Source organism: Ahaetulla prasina, chromosome 2 (assembly GCF_028640845.1).
Source record: "Ahaetulla prasina isolate Xishuangbanna chromosome 2, ASM2864084v1, whole genome shotgun sequence".
NCBI classification, from domain to species: Eukaryota; Metazoa; Chordata; class Lepidosauria; order Squamata; family Colubridae; genus Ahaetulla; species Ahaetulla prasina.
Genome location: NC_080540.1, coordinates 61,725,134 through 61,748,207, shown reverse-complemented (window position 1 = coordinate 61,748,207; position 23,074 = coordinate 61,725,134). Strand labels below are relative to the sequence as shown.

The window sequence follows — 23,074 nt, the reverse complement described above, 5'->3', positions numbered from 1 at the left end:
TAGGAAGCAGAAATGCTTAGGACCTGGGTACTTACGGGACCGCCTGCTGCTACCACACGCCTCCCACCGACCCGTACGCTCCCATAGAGAGGGACTTCTCAGGGTGCCGTCCGCCAAACAATGCCGGCTGGTGGCCCCCAGGGGAAGGGCCTTCTCTGTGGGGGCGCCCACACTCTGGAATGAGCTTCCCCCGGGTCTACGTCAAATACCTGACCTTCGGACATTTCGTCGCGAACTAAAAACACATCTCTTTATCCGCGCGGGGCTGGCTTAAATTAGTTTTAAGGGGAAATTTTATTAATTTTAAATGGGGTTTTTTAGTAAGGAAATTTTTAATCTCAGGCTAATTTAAATAAGTTTTTTAAATGGTATTTTAATCTGTATATTGTATTGTTTTATTTTTGCCTGTACACCGCCCTGAGTCCTTCGGGAGAAGGGCGGTATAAAAATCAAATAAATAAATAAATAAAATAAATAAATAAGTTGGTCCTGCAGATTACATATGATGTAGACTGCTAGTATCTTATCAATTAATAACTGATAAATCCATTCTGTTTGTTGAGACTTTCTCAAATTGCTTGAAACTTTTTAATGTATGTCAATTCCGCAATTCCTCACTACATGGTGCTTTCAAAAGTCCCATGTTTCCAAAATGACCACTTTGAGGTCTGCCACAGGGTGCTGCTCTTCAGTCAAAAGTAGACAATAGCTGTGCTCCATTGCTAGAACCTTCAAGACTTGAAAGGCTCAATACAAGATGTAAGCAAATTAATTCTCCTGCCCAGCCCATCAGTGGTAGCAGTGTCTTAAGGGATCTTTGCTTCTGAATTCAGACTCCTTTAAATGGCATTTTATGTTATAATTTGTATCCAGGCAAAATACTGGATACTGCTGATATGGCTATTTGCTTTTTCAGCAAGAAAGGAAAATAGATTTGGTTTGCCTGTTAAAACACACTCATACAATTTTTACTTTTTGAACTAGCATATATATTGCTTTTGAACTTTTGAACTAATATATGTATTGTACAATACAGTACAATTCATTTTCACCCTTCTGTAAATTGTATTTTATAATGTAGTTCCCCATCAAAAAAAAGTGCAAAAATATATACACAAGAGAAAATTGCATAGTATAAAACATACATTAGAGAAAATTGTTTGCAGAGAGGCATACATCAGGGGAAATGCCTGCACCACTATAAATTTTTAAATATATGATATGAAAATGCATACAGGTTTTGATGGAGGCATTCTTTAAAAAAGGAAAATTCAAGGGCAAACCCAAGAAAATATTTACAAAAATGCATATTCTAATAAAAAAATCTAAAATCAAATACTATAGTAATATGTAAATGTATTTTAAAAAGGCAATTCAGTTTCCATATTTTTCACATGAATGGGAAAGATTGTGCATTAAATGTAAATGTAAAGTTAAACAACCAAAATAAAGACAAAAGTGAGGTTTATATATAATATAAACCAAATTTAAAAAGAACTACCGGTATATAGTGAGGGGGGAAAGCAAAGCAAAAAATCCTGTACTAAATTACTCATGGAAATAAACTATTTTTCAAAAGATACATATTTCACATATTTTGAAATATTTTTCAAAAAACATTTAAAAACCAAAGTAGATTAAATTAAAAATGCACAAAACCCCCATTTATATTCTAAATTACATTGTATTTAATTCTAAATATATATTTTAAAAATGCTTAAGGAAGACAAAAATAACACAAAAGGGTATTAAAAAGATAGAATTTCTTCCGTTTTAGCATTTTGAAAGAACGTAGGCATACTGAACATTAGAGAAAGAGAAGCAAGCACATTTCAATGATGTTTGTTGCAGAGACAGTTACTAAGATATCATTGACCAGACTAAGCATCATTTAGGATTTGATTTCCCACATTTACTGTGCAGACAAGGAAAAATTATACACTTTGTGGAGAGGAACAGCAAACGAGGGACCAATTTCTCAAACTATCAAACCTCCCCTTGTCAAAAGGAGTTTGAGATTGCCACTGACAGGAGCAAAAAGCTTTCCTCTGTACTGGTCTTACGAAGAGATAACCAAATCAGCAATAATGAACCCTGAAGAGGTTTTCAGGTCAACCATTTAGAGAAGGGGTCAAGGGGTCATATATTTCCTTCCCTGTCCCTTCCTGACATCCCCCTGTGGACCTAACTTGAGACATCAAGAACAAAATGGAGAAAATTCCTGGCTCTGACTGAAAGGAATTTGCTTCTCCCATCATCATCTCTTCGCTTATTTCCTTTGCTGGAACTCCTTGATAAACCCAGGTTGCCCCTCAGGATCAGTCATTCAAGAGAGAAACAATCACATCCAATGCCCTGGTTACCTTCTTGTTCCAGATACAAAGTGGAACTGTTTACCAGGCTGCTGAGAAAATCTCCAAGCATTTTCAAAAAGCCATCTGGATCTATCAAGCAGCTGGGGCTGACTGTTCGAATAGGGCCAAATGATCCTTGCTGAGATCAGAATTTTCAGTAATGTGCATCGTAATTAGAAAATGATCTGAACACAGTTAGGAATTAGTGACAATGGCTCCCCCACCCGTATCTAGATCATATGCCATCTGCTCTAAAGTAAACATTAGATCTAACAAGTGGCCATCTCTAGTAGACATAGCTGAGATAACCTGGGACAAATGCAGGACTGTCCTGAGCTCCTCTGAACACCATCCCAAGATCATAACAACTGAACTCCTGCAGCACCGTAAGCCTGGGAGAACCCACCAGCAACCCAGCAATAAGATCTAGCACTTCAGGATGGGCTACCGTTGGGCAGCAGGGAAACTCTTACAGTTGCCTGGATACAAACTTGGAAATGTTACTACATCTTTAATGCACTGAGCTGTAGGAGACAATGCAATCATGGCATATAAACTTCTGTTCCTTTCTGGATCATATCACCTGCTCTTTTCTATTATCCTCAGTGGGATCATGCTGACTAAGGCAAGCTACAAAGCACAAAACAGGAATGAAAGCTATTACACCCAATGTTCCACCTTTCTTAAAGGTATTAGAAAGAGCTGTTTAATTGGAAGGTTCTGAAGATTTTAGGAGTGGAATGGACTGATATATAATGGACTGGAAGAAGAATGTACTTTTTTGTTTCTGGAAGGGGAGTAAAGGTCTTAGAGAGAGGAGTCACTATGGATTTGACTTATGTTGTATTTTAATTTATGATTGTTAATTTTATACCCTGTACTTTGTTCTGGGAAGTCTCGGGGGGGGGGAGAGGGGGGGAGATGAAGGATCAATGGAAAGGAATGGTTGAAGATATGTAATTAAGAAATAGAAATAATTTGAAATGAAAGCGGGCTGCTCAGCTGCCATTTCAGAAGGAATGGAAAGGAGAGGAGAGTGAAGGAAGAAAGTAGGTAGGAAAGAGAGAGGTAGAAAAGGGGGAAAGGAGAGGAAGAAGAAAGGGGAAAAAGAGAGGGTTAGAAAGGGTGGAAGAGAAGAGTAGGGAAGGAGGAGAGGATGTAGAAAAGTGAAGGAGAGGAAGGATGAAGAAAGTAGAAGAAAGTAGAGAAAGGAGGAGGAAAGGTTTGTTAAGGAAGGAAGTGGTAGCTGGGCAGGTCCGAATAAGTAACAAATGAAAGTTAATGACTAATGTTGAATAAGAGACTGTATATTGAATAGGTTGTTGGAAAATGAAAATAAAACTTTTTACAAAAAAAAATAAAAATAGAAAGAGCTGTGTTTTATGTCCCAACAGTCCCGGGAGCCTATGTATTTGGGTTGCTTTATTTGGTGCTAGTGTCGGGCAGGTTGCTTAGAAATGATCTGATGTAAGGGCATGATAAAAGTAGTCTACATGATTTGATTAAATGCCCGTCTAGTCCATCACAGTTTCTCAGCTAAGTGCTTCTGAAAAGCTAATCAGCAGGACATTAACTGGTCCCATTACCCTTGCTGCTTTTCTTTGGAAATTGATATCAACATAATTACTCCTAGGCACCGCCTTGCCAGAGTTGATTCTATCTGTCCTGTCTGAACATCTCAAGGAGAATTTTTGCAGAATATTTTCTCAATTGGAAATACAAGGGCCTTTTTATAGTGGCCTCTATGCTCTGGAACACTCTTTAAAGCCACATAAAATCTCAAGTCATCTTGAGTAGTTACTTCCATATTCTAATACTTCCTTAAGAGCTGGGGTGGTGCAGTGGTTAGAGTGCAGTACTGCAGGCTACTTCCTCTGACTATCGGCTGCCTGCAATTTGGCAGTTCAAATCTCACCAGGCTCAAGGTTGAATCAGCCCTCCATCCTTCCGAGGTGGGTAAAATGAGGATCCAGATTGTTGGGGGGAAATATGCTGACTCTATAAACCGCTTAGAGAGGGCTGTAAAGCACTGTAAAGTGGTATATAAGGTTCTGAGGTTTTTGCTATCTTGTGTAGATTATTTTTAATCATGAGTATGATTCAGTTAAATATAAGTTTATTTAAAGAAGACTAAACTCAGTTTTAGCAATTGAAACAGTTGTCTGACCTCATCTCTACTATGCTGAATGAAGCTTTCCAGTACATCATCTGAAAGAATGAAAGCTCAGTTGTGTAAAAGAGCCTCAGCCTCTTGTGCTTCTCCCCCTCTTCCTCCTCATTCTCTTTCTACTCTTTCTCCTCCTTCTCTTTCTTCTCCTTCTAGATCAAACTTTAGACTGCCAAAATGAAGCCACCTTCTTGACTTTGTCCATTGGCCAAAAAAATGAGCCATTGTCGGCATACTGTAATTAATTTATCACTTGCAAAGAGAAAACTCCTTTCTATCACTCTTCATTCTTATTGAAAAGAAATATGACAAGGCTACCTGACGTACCTTGACTGGTGAAGATTGTGAGGAGTTTGGCTTGTCAGAAGGATGATGCATGTGAATGCTGATAGTTTGGTTGCAAATGCCACATATACTTAATGGTAAATAGTGCCATCACATGGCTATTCAGGCAAATGACAATATAGGCAGGGCTAAATGATTCAAGAACAATATTCCCCAATTTGACATCCTGCAGATATATTGGAGTTGCCTTTAGCCACCATGACTAGGGAGTTCTAGCTCCACCACATACAGCCCTACTTCATATGGTACAGTTGCCCAGAAGCTATATATTTTAGAGTAAATCTGTAGGTTGCAGTTATAGTTTAACTTTTAATGGGTGTATCGCTGTTAATGGCCAATGCCAGAAACAAATCATACCATCTATACAGTCACAAGCATGATTGTCGTATTGCATATTGTCTTTGAAATGGATACCTTCTAAATGGATACCTTCTACCTTCAACAATTTAAAACTATCTCATAGTTCTTCTCTCTATCACTTTTTCACAATTGCATTTATGGAGAATGGTAGCGATGATGACAAAATCATCATAGGTAGATTTTAGTATCATGCTACACCTTTCAATATCACATCGCCAAGCTTCCCCGGCCATTTCATGTGACTGTTGAAAACCACTGGAGGTAGAATGTAATCCAAAGGATCCTATAAAATAGCATCTCTTTTGAGGGAGACCTGTTTTAAGTCACACCATTTGGAATCTACCACAGAGAGATAAATGGTACCAAAGCAAAGCAGTATCTTCATTTCCTGATCTCTGAGAGGATCCAGAAACATGCCACAGTATCAAAAACCACTAATTCAAGGAAGACTGAAAGAGAAATAGTTTAGAAATCATGATTCTATTTTCCGGTGCTGCAGCCAACTCTGAAACTTGGCCATTCAATCAGGAGAAATCGCACTTGAATTGCAGTATTTCCTCCAGGATTACCATCACTTTTTCAATCGTTTTATTCAATTGTGGATGTCTGAATATTGACTTTTAATTACTTTTTTTTAAAGACCCAGTGCAGGCTTTTTCAAAGTACAAACTCTCTTGAGTCAAGTATCCCTGCTGGTAATCCCATCTGTACTTGCATGTAACATCCATGTTGCCACATGGACAATAATATGGACATGATTTGCCATTGACCTTTTCTATATATTTTTTTCTGTACAGTCTAGACTGCCATTCTGGGACATCCCAGTGGTTCTCTATCCAATCCTAACCGTGCCTGATCTTAATAAGCTTTCATCACAAGCCAAACTCAATTTGATGCTGTAAGGTGTTGTGGCACAGGCTTTTTTGGAAGTCTAATCTGATTTTTTCTTTAGATAAAGAGACATCCAGCTTTTGCTCAGAGTGGTCTTTTTTATGTTCACAAAGGGATTTTCTAACAATTTCTGTCTAGTGCAATGATTTTAGAACATACCCTCCAAACAACTTGGCCATGTGTCAAACACTCAAATTGATCCAACTAAGTAAAAAATGTTACCAGACAGTCCCATAATTCACTTTTCTTCACTAGCAGCAACCAGGATGGTCTGACCAGAACATATTTCATGCCAACAAACACACTTACACAAACATAAATCACAAACCCTCGCATCATGGACATAAACTGTTTCAACTCCTACCCTCAAGACGATGCTGTAGAGCACTGCACACCAGAACAACTAGACACAAGAACAGTTTTTTCCCGAATGCCATCACTCTACTAAACAAATAATTCCCTCAGCACTGTCATATGTCTGCACTACTATTAATCTCATCGTTCCTATCACCCATCTCCTCCCACTTATGACTGTATGACTGTAACCTTGTTGCTGGTATTCTTACAATTTATATTCACTGTTTCCTCATATGATTTGATTGCTTATGTGTTCCCTATGACTATCGTTAAGTGTTGTATCCTATGATTCTTGACAAATATAGCTTTTCCTTTATGTATACTGAGAGCGTATGCACCAAGACAAATTCCTTGTGCGTCTAATCACACTTGGCCAATAAAGAATTCTATTCTACTCTAAACTAACTTATTAGAATTTGGGGATCAAATTCTGGAAAGAAGTGGTTAGTAATGTGAATCAGTTCTCTCCCAATTTGAAATGATCCAACAGGCTGCAAACGGGGGCAATAAGCACAGAGAAATAGTGGAGGTGGGGGAGTTGCTGCAGCTCTCATCAAAGTTTATTATTTCAAATTGGCTTCACACTGTCTTATCAAATTTGAACCACATTGTCGTTCACTTACACTCTTGTCTTATCACTTAAATTTCCTCAAGTCCTCTAAAGCAGACTGGAGGGGACCCTGGGGAGCGATAGTGTCAATTACTTCAACAAACACCCTATTCCATGTAACAGCTAGGGTACTGATAGAAACCTTTGTAGGATTAATCACAAACGTTCCTAGGCCATCTGGAATCCTTATAGATCTAATAGCCTTTTCAGACAACCATCTTAGTAGGTACAGTAGTTTTATAGAGATGAAATGTAGCCATTTAACCAAATGGTGGAGAGAACATTGAGATCCCACCAGAAATACAAATATGGCATAGCATGGTTTTAACGTAACGTAACATAATGTAACGTAATGCAACACAGCAGAATATAATGTAGTATATATGACAGGAACCAGAGTTCTTTCTTTTACTGTAAAACTGTTGTGACCCAGACCCAAGTAGGTAGCAACAAACTCAGTCCATGATAAAATAAACTTTATTCGAACATCTGGGAATTATTCATTCCCAGCATCGTTCACCTCAAAGTAAAACAAATGCCTCCCAAACACAAATTCTTCAGTTATCACAAACCTTAGTCCAATTAGGCAAACTGCCAAAGGCCCTTCCTGATAAATGTCCAGAAGTCACAAAAACATTCACAAAGCAGAGGACACAGCTACTGTTCTGTTTCCCCCTCCCACCACTCCCAACAAAAAGTCAGTCAAAGGCCTTCTACAAGTTTATTTACACTTGGCTGGATTCCTTCTGGCACAGAGATGTTCTGGACTTGTCTCCCCACGCGCCTGCCAAAATTCCTGGAGATAACCAGAAAATTATAGATAAAGCACGAGTCACTTACGGATTCTTCTAACCATGAAACAGTTTGCCCGTGCAAATTCATTGCTTTGTCCAACACAAAAAGCCAGGAAGCTCCGCCTCCTGCTTTATATACCCTGTGGGTGTCGCTCCGTGACTCATCATTCTCTGACCCTGTCCCAAAGCCTCCTCTGCTGCACACGCTGGTCACATCTGCGCAGTGTCGCATCAAGCCAAATTGTTCTTGGGGCGTTGCCAAATCAGAAGAAGGCCCGGGGGAATCAGGCCTTGCCAGCCCCTCCTCCTCCTCCTGGGTGGGTGCCAGGGAGGGAGAGGGCCCAGGGGAAGCAGGCCTTGCCAGCTCCTCCTCCTCACTTTCTGAATCATCCTCCTCCAGGAGTCTGAGTCCAGGAACCTGGGTCACAACAGCTACAATGTTGTTTTCCGGCAAGCTGAAACACCTGTGCTGGTCTGTTTTAAGCCTTATGGGAGGGGCCAATCATCTCTTGGCCCTACTCCCGAGTTGTCCTCTCTACTTGAGCTGCTCTTGCCTTTTGGCAGCACTTCTCATGTGTGCATCAAGAACAGGCTCCTTCTGTTCCTCTGCCTCACTACTATCAGTCTCTGGAGGCTCTGGAGTCCGCACCTCACTTCCTGATGGCACTGGCCTCACCTCAGCTTTATCGCTATAGGCTGCTGATGGACCACAACAAAAACTTTTGCCTTAGTCTGTCTCAGAGGCCCTCTGATCATTTCATTTCTTCTCCTCTTCTCTCCCAACAGGTGATAATTGTGAAGTGGATAGCCGGGCAGGACGTTGTGTTCCTGGAGTGTGTAGGAATGGAGGCACTTGCACCAACTCTGCAGATGGAGGCTTCCAATGTCAATGTCCACCCGGGGGCTTTGAAAAACCCTTCTGTGAAGTATCTGTACGCTCTTTTCCTCCCAAATCTTTTGTCATGTTTCGAGGTTTGCGCCAGAGGTTCCACCTGAGCCTTTCTCTTTCGTAAGTTCTGCTAAGAAGCAGCTATGTAAGAAATGCCTTTTTCTGCAATTGATGGTGTTGGATTTTATCTTGCTGAACTCCATTATATATTTGCTCTGGTTTTCAATTTAGATTTCTCTTTCATATTGGGGAGGGAGAAATTCCTAAGATATTAGTTCATTCGAAGTATCTCCGTATGTGTGAGATTTTTTAAAAATAAAATTATTAGGAGAATGGTTATAATTGTTGGCAACTTTCACTTTCCTTGAACAAATGCTCAAATATAAACCAAGCAGAAATTCAACAAGTGCAGGTTTCTTTAAAATGTGGTACAGTGATTAGTTGGGTTCTATCTCGTCAGTTCGGGGGTGGGGGGATGAGATGACAGATCTACTCTTCATTGATGATTTGTTAGTAATATAATTCTTTCTGCAGTCATAATATCAACAGGCAATTACACCAGCTGACTTGAGTACGGTACCAGGAAAAATTGTATAAAAAATTCAGAAGATTTATCATTCACCTATGGTCCTAACTTTGTCAAAAAAAAAATTATCTAGTTTGCTTAGGTGTGAAAATTCTAACTCTTTATATTTCATCACTAGATTTGCCACTGTAGAGCGTGGTGGTCTCTTAATTTACAATGGACGTCTGAACGAGAAGCATGACTTTCTGGCTGTAGAGATTGTCGATGGGCAGGTCCAGCTGAAGTACTCTACAGGTGGGTGTGGCAGATAGGTCCATGCTTTCCTCACTCATGTCCTCAAGAAGCTGCCATTGTAATAATGAAAGAATGGTACCCACTATAAAATAGACTTTTTATGTTGAGAATCTTATAGAAGTAACTACTGATGAATTATATGAAAACATCTTCTAATGCAGCACATGAAGACACTTGGGACCCTTGACAGTCCCTTGCCAAATAGAATAGTCCTTTATTACAAAGTGGTAGTCACATTTCCAACCATGGGAAAATTTAGACACCAGGCAAACACAAAGAAACAAAATACTGTATTTTGCACTAGACACTCTTTCAACATTCCTGTTTTTTTGAACTAGTCATTTGCTGTGGACAATGGGCAGTCGGTGTTCTAATTTTGAAGCTTCGGAGGTTGGTGAACCTTCAGGTATTTCATTTCAAAAAAAAGCAGTTCAGCCTGCAACTTCTAATGTGGTCCATAATTCAACTTTCAGAAAACCTTTCTATGCAAATTTGTAGTTGGCAGGTGTTGCTAATCTTTGTATGAATGTTTGCTTTAATCAATTGCAAGGGTTGCAGAGAATTAGTCTGTAGGCTAATATACCAGATTATGTGTTTGCACCTATTAAATTTGCATGGATGATCTGTACAAAAATGCCAGTTTGTACTTTAGTTGGGTCATCTCACTGATTCTGGGATGATAACCAGAAAAATTTAAAACTATATGTCTCTCAACATAAAGATGTATGTCTGAATGACACAATAAGGGGGGAACATGGAAGGTGGCAAGCTAGTATACATGCAGCTCTGAATTCACCTGCTTGTATGTCACCTGCTCAAATCAAGTCTACAGGTTACAAAGATTCAAGTGCTGTCAGAACAAATGTTAATGCTGGAAGCCATGTTCTGTTTTAAGCTGCGTTTTGAAACCTTTACTGTCATAATACTCCAAACCACATCCTTTATTCACAAGATCCTATCTGATTATGCAGAAAAATATGATGGGCTATTCAATTTTAAAGATGAAGTCCAAAACAGAAAATCACCTAAATATAGTCACTATATTTATATTTATATAGTCACTATTACAGAAATTGGCTTTCATTTCCAGGGAGTTAAAAATGTCAGTAAGGCAGACTGCAGTCTCATTATTGCAGCATTCTTCCTTGCTTAGTTGCAGAAAATAAAAATCAGATCTGCTGTGTTTTCACCTTTTCAAGTAAGAAAAAGAACAGATTAAGAAGTGGAGATCTACAGTTTTCCTTATGAAAGTTCAGCTAGCGAAAAAAATATACCTTGGTGTTGATTTACCAAACATCAAAAACAGTTAACTGCAAAAGAGGGGGGGCAGGAAGGAACAACAGGCGAGAATTTACATTATCTCTCTATCTCTAAAATCTCATTCAAAAGGTGCAGAGCTTTGGAACAGTGCTGTAGGTAACTAGCATAAACAATCTGAAAGAGGGTAGCCCTTGGTTATTCCATACATAAGCCATTTTTATGTATACAAAAGTAGCCGAATAGAGCTGAAAAGTGGGACACCAGGTGCTCTTCCTCTGTTTTGCACTGTAAAGGGGACAATTTGGTAGACAGGGATCATATAGCCAACACTGATAAGGAAGGCAATTTTGTTACTTTCCCTAATGAATCCAGATGGAGTAATGCTCATAAATATTGATACCAAGTGTAAAATCAATATGCTTTCTTTCACAACATTCTGGATTTTTTAATGCCGAAAACATTAAAGGAGTATTGTGTATCCAAGCAACCTCTTTTTTTTCCTTGTGTATTTGTGTGTGTGTACAGAGCATTCCTATAAGGTTGGCTTACGCTAGTATTTGGTAGTATTGTCATCACACTAGTATTGACATATGAACATTTATATAACCAGACTTTGACGAATGGTGTTCCTGCCAAACATTAATGTAGCTCTCTTGGATTAATCAAAAAGTCAAATTAATGGAATTTATACTAGAATTTAGGGCATTCTTTTTTCTTTTCTTTTCTTTTTTCTTGGGATCATCTTCAGGGTCAGGATTGCCCTACATAGGAAAGAGTGTTACTTTTTTAACAGCTTATGGGCTGCAATTCTGATCTGGGCTTTTCCCCCATGAGTAGAGAAGGAAGAACACACAAATGTCATGTCCCAAAGGTTTTTTTTCTAAAGGCGATTGGACTTCCTGGTTTTTCTGAAGAAGAACTGAAGAAGCTTCTTAGATCAGAAGTGAAACAAAACAAGAACTTCCAGTTGCTTCTTGAAAAAGCACCTTTGGGACAACCATGAATTGGATGACTGAGAATCTCCATAGACACAAATGTCATCCCAATCTACTTGCTGTGGGTCTAATATCCCTCTGCCTTGCAGGGGAATCAAGCACTGTTGTTTCTCCATCTGTACCAGGAGGGGTTAGTGACGGTCAATGGCATACGGTGCAACTTCATTATTACAACAAGGTAGGCACAAACATTGTTGTGTTGTGGTAGTTTTCTTCTTCACCCTGCTTGCGTTTGGAGCACAAGTTGTCTTCCATGTGCTCAGTCTTCTTTTTCCCCCAGGACACCTCCCAAATTCTTTGGTCACATAGAAAGTGACTAGCCTTCAACATTATACTAAACTATGTTTTGTAAGACAAACCATTGACACATAATGAGAAGATCTCATTTGAGTATATTTTCATTTGGGTACAAATGAAAATGGCCAGGTTCACACAACACACAAAAGCAAAATGATGTAAACCTGGTTATGACTTAGCAGATGGGTGAACCTAAGCCAGGTCAATAAGGGCTGGCATAGTCTGAGGTATTCGGTGTAAAAACATTGATAAAAATAAGTCAAATTGGTTTGGGCCAATGCTAGCCTGGAAAAAAATGCTTGTATGTCCTTTTGGTACTATGATTTCCACAGGAGGCAGTGAAATGTAAATGAGCTAAGTAAATAGAGTAAATAATTGGTAAACATACAAATTACAAATAACACAATGCTACAAAGAAAACAATAGCACTCCATCAAATTCTTCCCCGCTGGCACTTTTTGCATTTCTTCCAGGTCAATGGTGGTGAACCTTTTGTGCTCAGTATTTCTAAAAATCCGAAAATGCCCAACTTGATTCTCCTAGCTTGTCTCTCACATACACATACACGCACACACACACACAAACACAATCCCCAACAGAATTGTCTTTGTTTCCTCTCGGCTATCCCAAACAATGGAACTTGGCAACAACTCCAAGGCAGGGCATGAAGTAGAGGCCCAGCAGCCCTAGCCCCTCAACTTCAGCCCCAGCTCATTTGCTGACACCCCAAAAGTCCGCCTTGTGTCATTCCCCAAGGCATGTGAACCTTGGGGAATGGCACAATTTCCCTTGTAGCCCAGCATTCCTCAGGATCTGTCATATGCCACTTACTTTCAGGCAAGTTCTGAAAGTAAGGCTGCTCCAGATCATACAAGGCCTTCCTTCTTGAAGCAGCTTTGGAGAATGGTCCTTTTTGGCGTCTGCAGCCTCTGAAAACTTATGAAAGTACAACCTCCTCTTGTGTGATTTTTGGAGGGTCTGGAAGCCCCTTTTTTTTGTTTACATTTATATCCTGCCCTTCTCCAAAGACTCAGGGCGGCTTACACTATGTTAAGCAATAGAGCACAGTCTCTCACATAATTTCCACTGGGTTCAGAAGCCAACTGAGAGTATACTCCATTCTTGGATGGCTTCTGTAGCCCGTGAAAACCATGTGAGAATGCGACATGCTTTCAATAACAGTTGGGTGTTGGTGAACACTGACGTGTCATCCAAAACATTGTGGTGTACCACCTTTGACTTGTGTGTCATAGGTTTGCTTTCAGTGCTCTGAGTTTTGCTGTCACTGGACAATTGGACCCCAAGGCTAGGAGTGTGAGAAAGTACATTGTAGTGATCTCACACTATTAAATTATCTCACCTTGGGCTTGTCCTCATGTTGCCCTATTTAGGTACAATGTTTTTAAGACTGTTAGTATGGCATTGCAAAGATCAACAGAGTTTAAACATGTAAGTCCATTTTTCAATTATATACTTACATTTATATAGCTATCTGAAAAAAAACATAGATTTTCAAGCAGGGGCTGGGAAACAACGAAGAAGGTACATTCAGTGTTAGAAAAATAGTACAATCCAAATTCACAGATACACGAGCTGTTTTTTTTAAATTTTATAAGTGGATTCTTTACCAATGAAATGGAAATACTAATTAATATTTTTATGTGATCAAAATTTAATGATTTACTTTATTTATGATTTATTTTAAAATAAGCTGAATAAGTTCCTGAATGTTTTTATTGTTTCTGTTTTCTTTTTCTTTTTGTGTTTTTTTTCTTTTTTGTGTATTAAAGCAAGAAACACAGAATAAAGACTTTTCATTCCCATGAGAATGGCAACCATGTATAAAACTTTCTACTTGTGGGGGGAAACTTGAAACCACACTGACTATCTATTGAATGATTAAACAAATATGGCGATATCTCTTCCTATGGAGTATCAAGAAACACCAGGGTGTGTGTGTGTGTGTGTGTGTGTACGTATGCTAGTTCTCTAAGTGTAGGGTTATTTTTTTAAAAAAAATTAAGTAGAAAGATATAATCTAGATGAATTCTGAATTAGGATAGTGGAGTGTTCCTTAAACCAGATGAAATGTACCATTGGCATTAAGGCAATGCCCATTCAGCCTTGCTTTATCATTGCAGCCCAAAATAAACTCCCTGGGTTCAGTGCAAGGACCTTCCACAGACAAAGTGGCCATTCTAACAGTGGATAAATGTGATAGCTCTCTGGCACTACAGTTTGGCAATGAGATTGGGAACTATTCCTGTGCAGCAGAGGGAGTACAGTCCAGTTCCAAAAAGTGAGTCTTTCGTCTTTTCAGCTAAAGTAAAAAGGTGCTGAGTCCATTTCCCTGTCCTGTGCTGTCCTGTTTTCCTTTACGTATTTTTTTCACAGCTTCACTTTAGTTCCGTGATGGCAAACCTATGGCACGCGTCCCACAGCTGGCACACGGAGCTCTTTCTACGGGCACGCGAGCCATGGCCCAGCTCAGCTCCACCACGCGTGTGCACATGCCTCCTGCTGGCCAGCTGATTTTCAGGATGCATGGGGGGGCACATGCAGGAGATGCACATTCATGTGCAGGAGATGCATGTGCATATTTAGGGGGTAATGCATGCATGCATGGGGTGTGGGGGGATACACATGCACAGGGGGCAGGGGGAGCGCAGCGGGTGCGGCGTCACCCCTCTGTGGCCTGTTTTTGGGCCCAGGAGGCTGCAGGGAGGCCTACTAGGCGGGTTGCACGTACATGCATGGGGGTAGGGGGAGGTGGGGGGACATGCATGCATGTGCGGGGGTGGGGGGAGGTGGGGGATCGTGCACGCATGCACGCCCCCCCTCCACATTGCATTATAGGTGCCAGCATGCGCATGCGTGCATTTTCAGCATACAACAAGAAAAAAAGGTAGCCATCATTGCTCTAGTTCATGCTCAAGTGAGCCCTGGAAAAGGGAAAGAGGAAGCTCCATGATATGTAACCTCTGCAGGGTGAGCCATGTTTTCACCTTTGCAGGCAGTTATTCAGCCGTTGCCTAACTAAGGGAGCTTGCAAAGCAACTGTAGTTGAATTTTGGTGACCTTGTCTTGAATTGCTTTTCCATACCTGCCCGGGGTGGAGGGTGGGGAAAATATGCTATTCTGTCAGGCACATAATCTTGAAACTTCCTACTTGGTGGGGCAATAGACTTGCTTGGGCTTGAGCACTTAAGGTGGTTGAGAAAAAGTTATTTTACAACAAAATACTCTAATACTTTAACCCAACATTACCAATTTGCCAGTATTGACTAAATATTAGTGGATCTTCCTCTCTCAAAAGGCCAAGGCTAGGGGATATCCAGTGAAGTTTTTTTGACAGAAAACCTCAGTTCTTCACACACTGCTTAATTAACTTGTAGAATTTGTTGTCCGAAGACATTATGATAGCCACTAATGTGGATGATTTGACAAGGGGAATCAGATAAATGGAGAGGTTTGTCAAGGGTTATCTATCCTGAGGATTTCAGCATTATCACCGTGTCAGAATTAGCATGCCCCAAATGGAACTTATTTATCAAATTTTTAGGCCACCCAATTGTCAACAATTGTTAGTGGCAGGAGAAGAATACATCTCGATCTCTGGCTTATACGCACTCAGAAGCAGCTAGCTGGTTGTGTATACTCAGTAAAGATGGGCAATAGCCTCTTCATATACCTTAGTTTTTTGGCTATGTGGATTCTGTCTTTCAATAAGCATTAGCAAAAAAAAACAAAACAAAATTTATTTATTTATTTATTTATTAAATTTTTATACCGCCCTTCTCCCGAAGGACTCAGGGCGGTGTACAGCCAAAAGATAAAAAACACAAAAATATACAATTAAAACAACAATTTAAAACCGAGCATATTAGAAAAAATGGCCAACATTTAAAAAATTTAAAATGTAAAATTATGAACCCTAAAATAATAAAACCCCAGTTAAAAATTTAAAAATATTAAAAATATTATGCCAGTCCCGCTTGAATAAATAAGGGTGTTTTCAGCTCACGGCGAAAGGTCCGAAGATCAGGCACTTGATGTAGTCCAGGAGGAAGTTCGTTCTAGAGCGTAGGAGCTCCCACAGAGAAGGCCCTGCCCCTGGGGGCCGCCAGCCGACATTGTTTGGCAGACGGCACCCTGAGAAGACCCTCTCTGTGAGAGCGTCCGGGTCAGCGGGAGGCATGAGGTAACAGCAGGTGGTCCCGTAAGTACCCGGGCCCTAAGCCATGGAGCGCTTTGAAGGTGGTGACCAAAATCTTAAAGCGCACCCGAAAGACCACAGGAAGCCAGTGCAAGCCGCGCAGGATTGGTGTTACATGGGAGCAACGAGTTGCTCCCACTATTACCCGCGCAGCTGCATTCTGGACTAGCTGCAGCCTCCGGGTGCACTTCAAGGGCAGCCCCATGTAGAGAGCATTGCAATAATCCAAACGGGAAGTGACAAGAGCGTGAGTGACCGTGCATAAGGCATCCCGGTCAAGGAAGGGGCGCAACTGGCGGACCAAGCGTACTTGGTAAAAAGCCCTCCTGGAGACGGCTGCCAGATGATCCTCAAACGACAGCCGTCCATTCAGGAGGACGCCCAAGTTGTGCACCCTTTCCATTGGGGCCAATAACTCGCCCCCGACAGCCAGCTGCTGCTGCAGCTGGCTGTACCGGGATGCCGGCATCCACAGCCACTCCGTCTTGGAGGGATTGAGCTTGAGTCTGTTTCTCCCCATCCAGACCCGTATGGCTTCCAGACACCGGGACAGCACTTCGACAGCTTCGTTGGGGTGGTCCGGGGTGGAAAAGTACAGCTGCGTATCATCAGCGTACAGGTGGTAACTCACCCCGAAACCACTGATGACCTCACCCAACAGCTTTATATAGATGTTGAACAGGAGAGGCGAGAGAATCGACCCCTGCGGCACCCCACAAGTGAGGCGCCTCGTGGTCGATCTCTGCCCCCCTGTCAACACCGTCTGCGACCGGTCGGAGAGATAGGAGGAGAACCACCGATAAACGGTGCCTCCCACTCCCAAGCCCTCCAACCGGTGCAGCAAGATACCATGGTCGATGGTATCGAAAGTCGCCGAGAGATCTAATAGGACCAGGGCAGAGGAACAGCCCCTATCCCTGGCCCTCCAGAGGTCATCCACCAAGGCGACCAAAGCTGTCTCTGTACTGTGACCGGGCCGGAAACCGGACAAAACAAAACAAAACAAAACGTGCTGATTGACCACATTTTTCCATTTTGGACTTAAATGCAACATTGTAAAAACAGATTTATGATGTCTTTGTAGCATTGGGGTGTGAGTATGTGCATGTGTGTGTGTGTGTGTAGAGCAACTGTTACAAATTTTACTCTTGGGTCTTTTTTTCCTCCAGATCTCTGGACCTTACAGGGCCTTTGCTGCTTGGAGGGGTCCCCAATCTGCCTGAAAATTTCCCAGTGGAGCACAGAGAGTTTGTGGGCTGTATGAGAGACTTGTACATTGATAGTAAACACATTGACCTGGCTTCCTATATCGCAAACAATGGGACTTCCATAGGTAAGGTCAACTGTTTAATCATCGTTAATACATGAGCTTTCCTCTTCTACATCTTCTCTTTTTTCCAATCCAGTATCAGAAATACCTGGATTAAAAATTCTTGAAATAAAGAAACAACAACTGTGATTTCCCAAGTCATCATCTTAGACCAAAGCAGTGTTAGCTGACTTCTTTCACTAAGAATTCTGGCACAAGAAAAGTTGACCAGATGGCAAAAGACACTGTATCTTATCCAGACATCTAGTGTGAATTTTACCTTCTCCATCTCCATTATGAATGTCTTGGGAATCACATACTTCATATGCCAAGTCAAGAATGAATTACCAGCTCAATCCTTAGGTTTCTGCCTTAGAGGTCTCTGCTGCTTGTTTGCAGTGTATCTACCCTAATTATAATTAAGTCTAGATCCTTCCAATTGGAAATAATGATAATATTTCACACCAGGGATTTTTGGTAACAGAAGTTATTTCCGCCTATCATCAAGCTGAAGATTCCAAAGCATATTTTCATAGTCTAGAAAAGTTGGGGTGAAGGCTAAAAGAGAAATTATTCCATGTTAACTGTTTGGTCCTTTATATCCACTTGTGCTGTTCCTCTGTCATGTCTGCAGGTTGTCATGCCAAGCACTCCTTCTGTGATTCAAATCCTTGCAAGAACAGTGGCACCTGTATTGTGGGTTGGTCTTCCTTTATATGTGAGTGTCCCATAGGCTTTGGAGGCAAGGACTGCAGACATGGTGAGTATAATACAGAGCAAGCTGAATGGACAATTGAGCATAGGAGAAGATGGTTTGACATTGTAATGGGAATATAAACTAGAAAATAGGGCCCCAAGAAAGGAAGGAAGTGGCCAGGTGACCAAAAGCTTACTTTTCAGAGAAAGATAGCTGATAGTGTTCTTGAAATCTGTCAAAAAGAAACATAAATGGAAATGGCTTTGTTAAATATTTTCTCAAGTTCCAAGAGATATTTCATGATCAATAGTTAGTCTTCTATAAATTGCTAGACGTTTTATCAATAGAGTCTATCTACATAGAAAACCTTATCTACTAAACTCCCAGTTAATTTTGTAAAAGTTGGAATTCCTACTCTATCTATCTGAAAGATTGAGGGCAAAAGGAAAGATTGAGGGCAAAAAAAGAATGGGACGACAGAGAACGAGGTGGCTGGATGGAGTCACTGAAGCAGTAGGCATGAGTTTAAATGGACTCCAGAGGATGGTAGAGGACAGGAAGGCCTGGAGGAACGTTGTCCAGGGGTCGCGATGGGTCGGACACGACTTCGCAACTAACAACAACAACAACTCTATCTGGACTCATTTTTTGAACTCCTAGTGCAAACTTTGGATAGAAAAGAGTTTTAACTTCCCATCACCTCAGTCCATCAATGGTAGCTTGATAAAACATTAGACACTCAGAAAGGATTTCATTTTGAAGCTGGAAGAAAGCACAATTCAACCTATTTATGTGCTCTTTCCTGTAGACCAAATAGGCACATGGTAGTTTACTTAGGTATTCATAAACATAATACAAAATACAGAACAAAAAATATCTCAGTCATTTGAAACTCTATGGTCTGAAGTTCTAAAAGTTTTGTGGGTTTTTTGTAGATTTTCAGATATGACTTTGCCTCTCTACAAGGAGTGGACAGTTTATTTCTTACCAGTTTCATGTACCTATTATTTATTTAAACATTTACATCTTCCCTATCACATCCATAATTCTAAGCAATTATATAATTCTATCATTTCTTACAGTAATTTGCCATTTGAAGAAATACTATTTAAATACATACATTTTTTAAGAAAATCTTTTCTCCCAAAACACATAGTCTGAATGTATTTTCTCTCAAGATTTCTGAACATATTCCATCTTAAAATACGCATTTTTATATGCAGTTTGGTATGCATTTTGAGCTAAGAACTGCATCGCAAAATGCAAAGGTGTGAAATCTGAGGGGTTAACAGTGTTCCAATCTGTTTGCATGTTAATTGGAAATGTGCCAATCTGTTGGTTGTTTCAAAATGCAAATTGAACAAAACCTTCGGCATCTGTATTTCATACTCCTCAGTTCCTGCTACAGGAGCCTGGGCATTTTAAGCGAGATTATATTTCTGACCCCATGCAGGTAATTATGATATAAATGTCTCTGAAGTGATTCAGAGATTCTATCAGTAAAAGTAGGGACTTCAAGCTTCCCCCACCTTGAGCTTCTTTCTGCTTCACTGAATTCCAGCATCTTCTATCGTCTTTTTCTCTAGCTATGCATCATCCTCACCATTTCCATGGCAACAGCATCCTTTTCTGGGACTTCAGGAATGAAGTTAAGATTTCCACACCTTGGTATGTGGGCCTAGCATTCCGGACACGCCAGGCAAATGGAGTGTTACTTCAGGCAAATGCTGGCCAGTTCACCACCATACTCTGTCAGGTACCTACACTGTAGCTGCTCTGGATCTGTGCATCAGATGTTCTGTGAGGCAATCCTATCTGTTTGTTTTTAAATTGAGCTCTTTGGATGTATCAGATTTGGAACAAGTATAGCAGCAATAGTTCTCTTTTGTAATGGAATACTGGGACCCAGATTTGTAATATCGTATTTAATTGCACTGCTCTATTTAGTGTTAGAGTAGAAAGACTTACTCTTAGCTAAAAAAAACCTCACCATCTGCTTGTAGAGCATTTGTGAAGAATTATGTGAAGTGCCTGAACTGTCATAGCCTTATTCATAAAACAGAATTTGCTCCATGCTGACTATACCATATCTTTAGCTGGATTCCGGCCTGCTCTCCTTCATGGTGAATAGGGGACCTGGACGCACTGCCAAGATTCTTCTGGATCAAATGCAGTTGAATGATGGGGTCTGGCATGACCTCCAATTTCATCTGCAAGATGCTCGAAGTGGCCACGATGGACGTTACATTATCACCCTCAGTCTCGATTTTGGATTCTACCAGGTAAGCTTTGAGGCTGAAGGGGAAAGTATCCACACTGGGGAAAAAACTATCTAGATTAGAGCTTGTATTCTTCCCTGTAGTTCTATATTTTCCCTTCTCCAACAGTGTTTTTGATAGATTCAAGTCCCTCAGTTTGACAATTAACTCTTTTTCTATCTATCTATTTGGGATCAAAGCTGATGTCCCTGTTTTAGTCTGCATTTTTCTTGGTGGCATTTGAGGAAATGTTGTTTCCGTCATTTCACAGAGTATGGATGATGGGGAACTAAAGCTTAGTTAACTCCTAGATTCAAGTAAACAGTGGTGAACACATAACATTTGCATTCCTTGTATTACTTTTCTAAAGGATACGGTGGTCATTGGCAATGAGCTTCAAGGCCTGAAGGTGAAACATCTCCATGTTGGGGGAATCCTAGTGTCTGGTAAAGTGCATCATGGTTTCAAAGGCTGCATCCAGGTGAGTTCCAGCAAACTTCCAAATGTCAAGGTTTCTCCATTTTTTTATCTTTTTATTCAGAGATGAGCAAGCATTCACTTAAGGAAATTAAAACTCCTTCAGAAGCCAAAGGCAACAATTGTCATTGATTCTTTTTTCTTTTCTTTTCTTTTCTATTTCTTTTTCCTTCCTTCCTTCCTTCCTTCCTTCCTTCCTTCCTTCCTTCCATCCATCCATCCATCCATCCTTCCTTTTAAAATGGCAGTAGACTTTTCTGCTTCATGATAATTATGATCTCTGAATAATCAGAAAACCATGAGAAATTTTGCAAAAGTTACTCAGTAGTTTCTCCACCCTGTTGCCCCCACTTGGAGATGTTGACTAAATCATCCATTGCAATGGGGAGCTAAATGTCAGTAGAAAGTATTCTTGGTAGGCTGTGGTAGCCTAAATAATTCAGGGTTCTGAAGTTCTTTCCACTAGAATCCAAACTTTTGGTGCAAAACCTGAGTTTTGTTTTCCTTTTTTCCTTTGGGTTTCAGGGAATTCACCTAGGTGACACAGCCATGGGAAATGCACTGCCCAAGCCCAGCAGTACCGTGAACGTTGAGGCAGGATGTACTGTGCCCAATCTTTGTGAATCCAACCCTTGTCCTGCCAACAGTATATGTCAGGATCAGTGGCAAAGCTTTTCCTGTGTATGCAAGCCAGGTAGGAGATGGATAAACAGTCGAGACTACAAATCTTGTTTTGGTGTTTATTTCCCCCCTTTTTTTCTTGTTCCATTTTGTTTCATGTTGTGGTCCTTTTCTGTATATTTTGTATCATGTATTTTTGTACCCTCCACCTTGTCTTTCCTATTATTGCTGTTCCCTAAGATTCTCCCTGTGCCCCAATAAAGCCACCCATTTCTACCCAGAAGAGTAGACATAAAGAGCTTATTCCGCAATGGTGTTTTCTTTTAAATGTGAACACACAGTAGTTTCAGAATGTTGGCTTTTGACAAAAATCTACCAGGAATTACAGAGAATGAAGGATGTGGAGTGGGGTAGGCAACATGAGGGAAATATCTGCTTAGTTTTGAATGTGTAATCATCCCCCTCCTTTTGTTCATCTCCCAATAATTTCATTCCCCAAGATATTTACATGACACTTAGCCATTCTGAAATTAGAATGAATATCCAGTTCAGTGATCAAATAAGCCAAAATAATATACTTATTGTGCCTTTGGATATATATATGTATGTATGTATGTATGTATGTATAAATAAATAAATAAATATATAATTTTCTGAGGTTTTTGCGGGTGTTTGTATGTAGGTCTTTGGTTATTCGGGTTTTCTCCCGCGTAAAATTGGAAGTGTCTTGGCGACGTTTCGACGAAGTCTCATTCGTCATCTTCATGCTTCAGCTTCATGCTTCTGGGAGCAATGTGTGATTGCAGCTGTTTCTTCCTTTTTAACTGCTAGTGGGGGTTTGAACTGATTGGGTGGGAGCTTGGCTGTGCTCTGATTGGATGGGTTTTTTTTTGTGCTCTGATTGGCTGGGGGTGTGTCCTGTTTGGGTGGGGGCTTGTTTGTGCTCAGATTAGTCTGAGTTGCAGGGGGATTTTCAGCTTTGCTCACAGAAGCACGAAGCTGAAAGCACCAGCCTGAAGATGATGAGTGAAACCTCATCGAAACGTCGCCAAGATACACTCAACCTTACACGGCAAAAGACCCGAATATGCCAAGACCTACGTGTGTGTGTGTGTGTGTGTGTAATTTGAGGCTGGGAGTTCAATCCTAGGTAGAGGCAGATATTTCTTTTTCTGGGCACAATGGGAATATATCTGCTGAACAAAACTCCGTATTGGTGACAGGAAGGGCATCCGGCCATTAAACATTCTGCTAGCTGCATTTAGTTGCCCAGACTCCACCCCGCAAGAGATTATGGGGTGGTTAAGAGGTGATGATGATTTTGAGGCTGGGAAAAGAAAAGGGAAAGTGAATGGGT

The 23,074-nt window shown here is 40.7% G+C and overlaps 1 protein-coding gene across 1 annotated transcript in view; it reads left to right on the top strand.

Annotated features, from left to right (window-relative positions):
* The window catches only part of CELSR3 (cadherin EGF LAG seven-pass G-type receptor 3), a 114,755-nt gene that overhangs the window by 45,151 nt on the left and 46,530 nt on the right, over positions 1–23,074 (top strand). The window contains exons 3-12 of the mRNA XM_058167159.1: positions 8,665–8,887; positions 9,472–9,587; positions 11,932–12,020; positions 14,281–14,438; positions 17,525–17,688; positions 18,299–18,424; positions 19,948–20,117; positions 20,458–20,643; positions 20,990–21,100; positions 21,622–21,790. Of these exons, the coding sequence (XP_058023142.1) occupies positions 8,665–8,887; positions 9,472–9,587; positions 11,932–12,020; positions 14,281–14,438; positions 17,525–17,688; positions 18,299–18,424; positions 19,948–20,117; positions 20,458–20,643; positions 20,990–21,100; positions 21,622–21,790 (1,512 nt within the window). The remainder of the gene's footprint in view (positions 1–8,664; positions 8,888–9,471; positions 9,588–11,931; positions 12,021–14,280; positions 14,439–17,524; positions 17,689–18,298; positions 18,425–19,947; positions 20,118–20,457; positions 20,644–20,989; positions 21,101–21,621; positions 21,791–23,074) is intronic.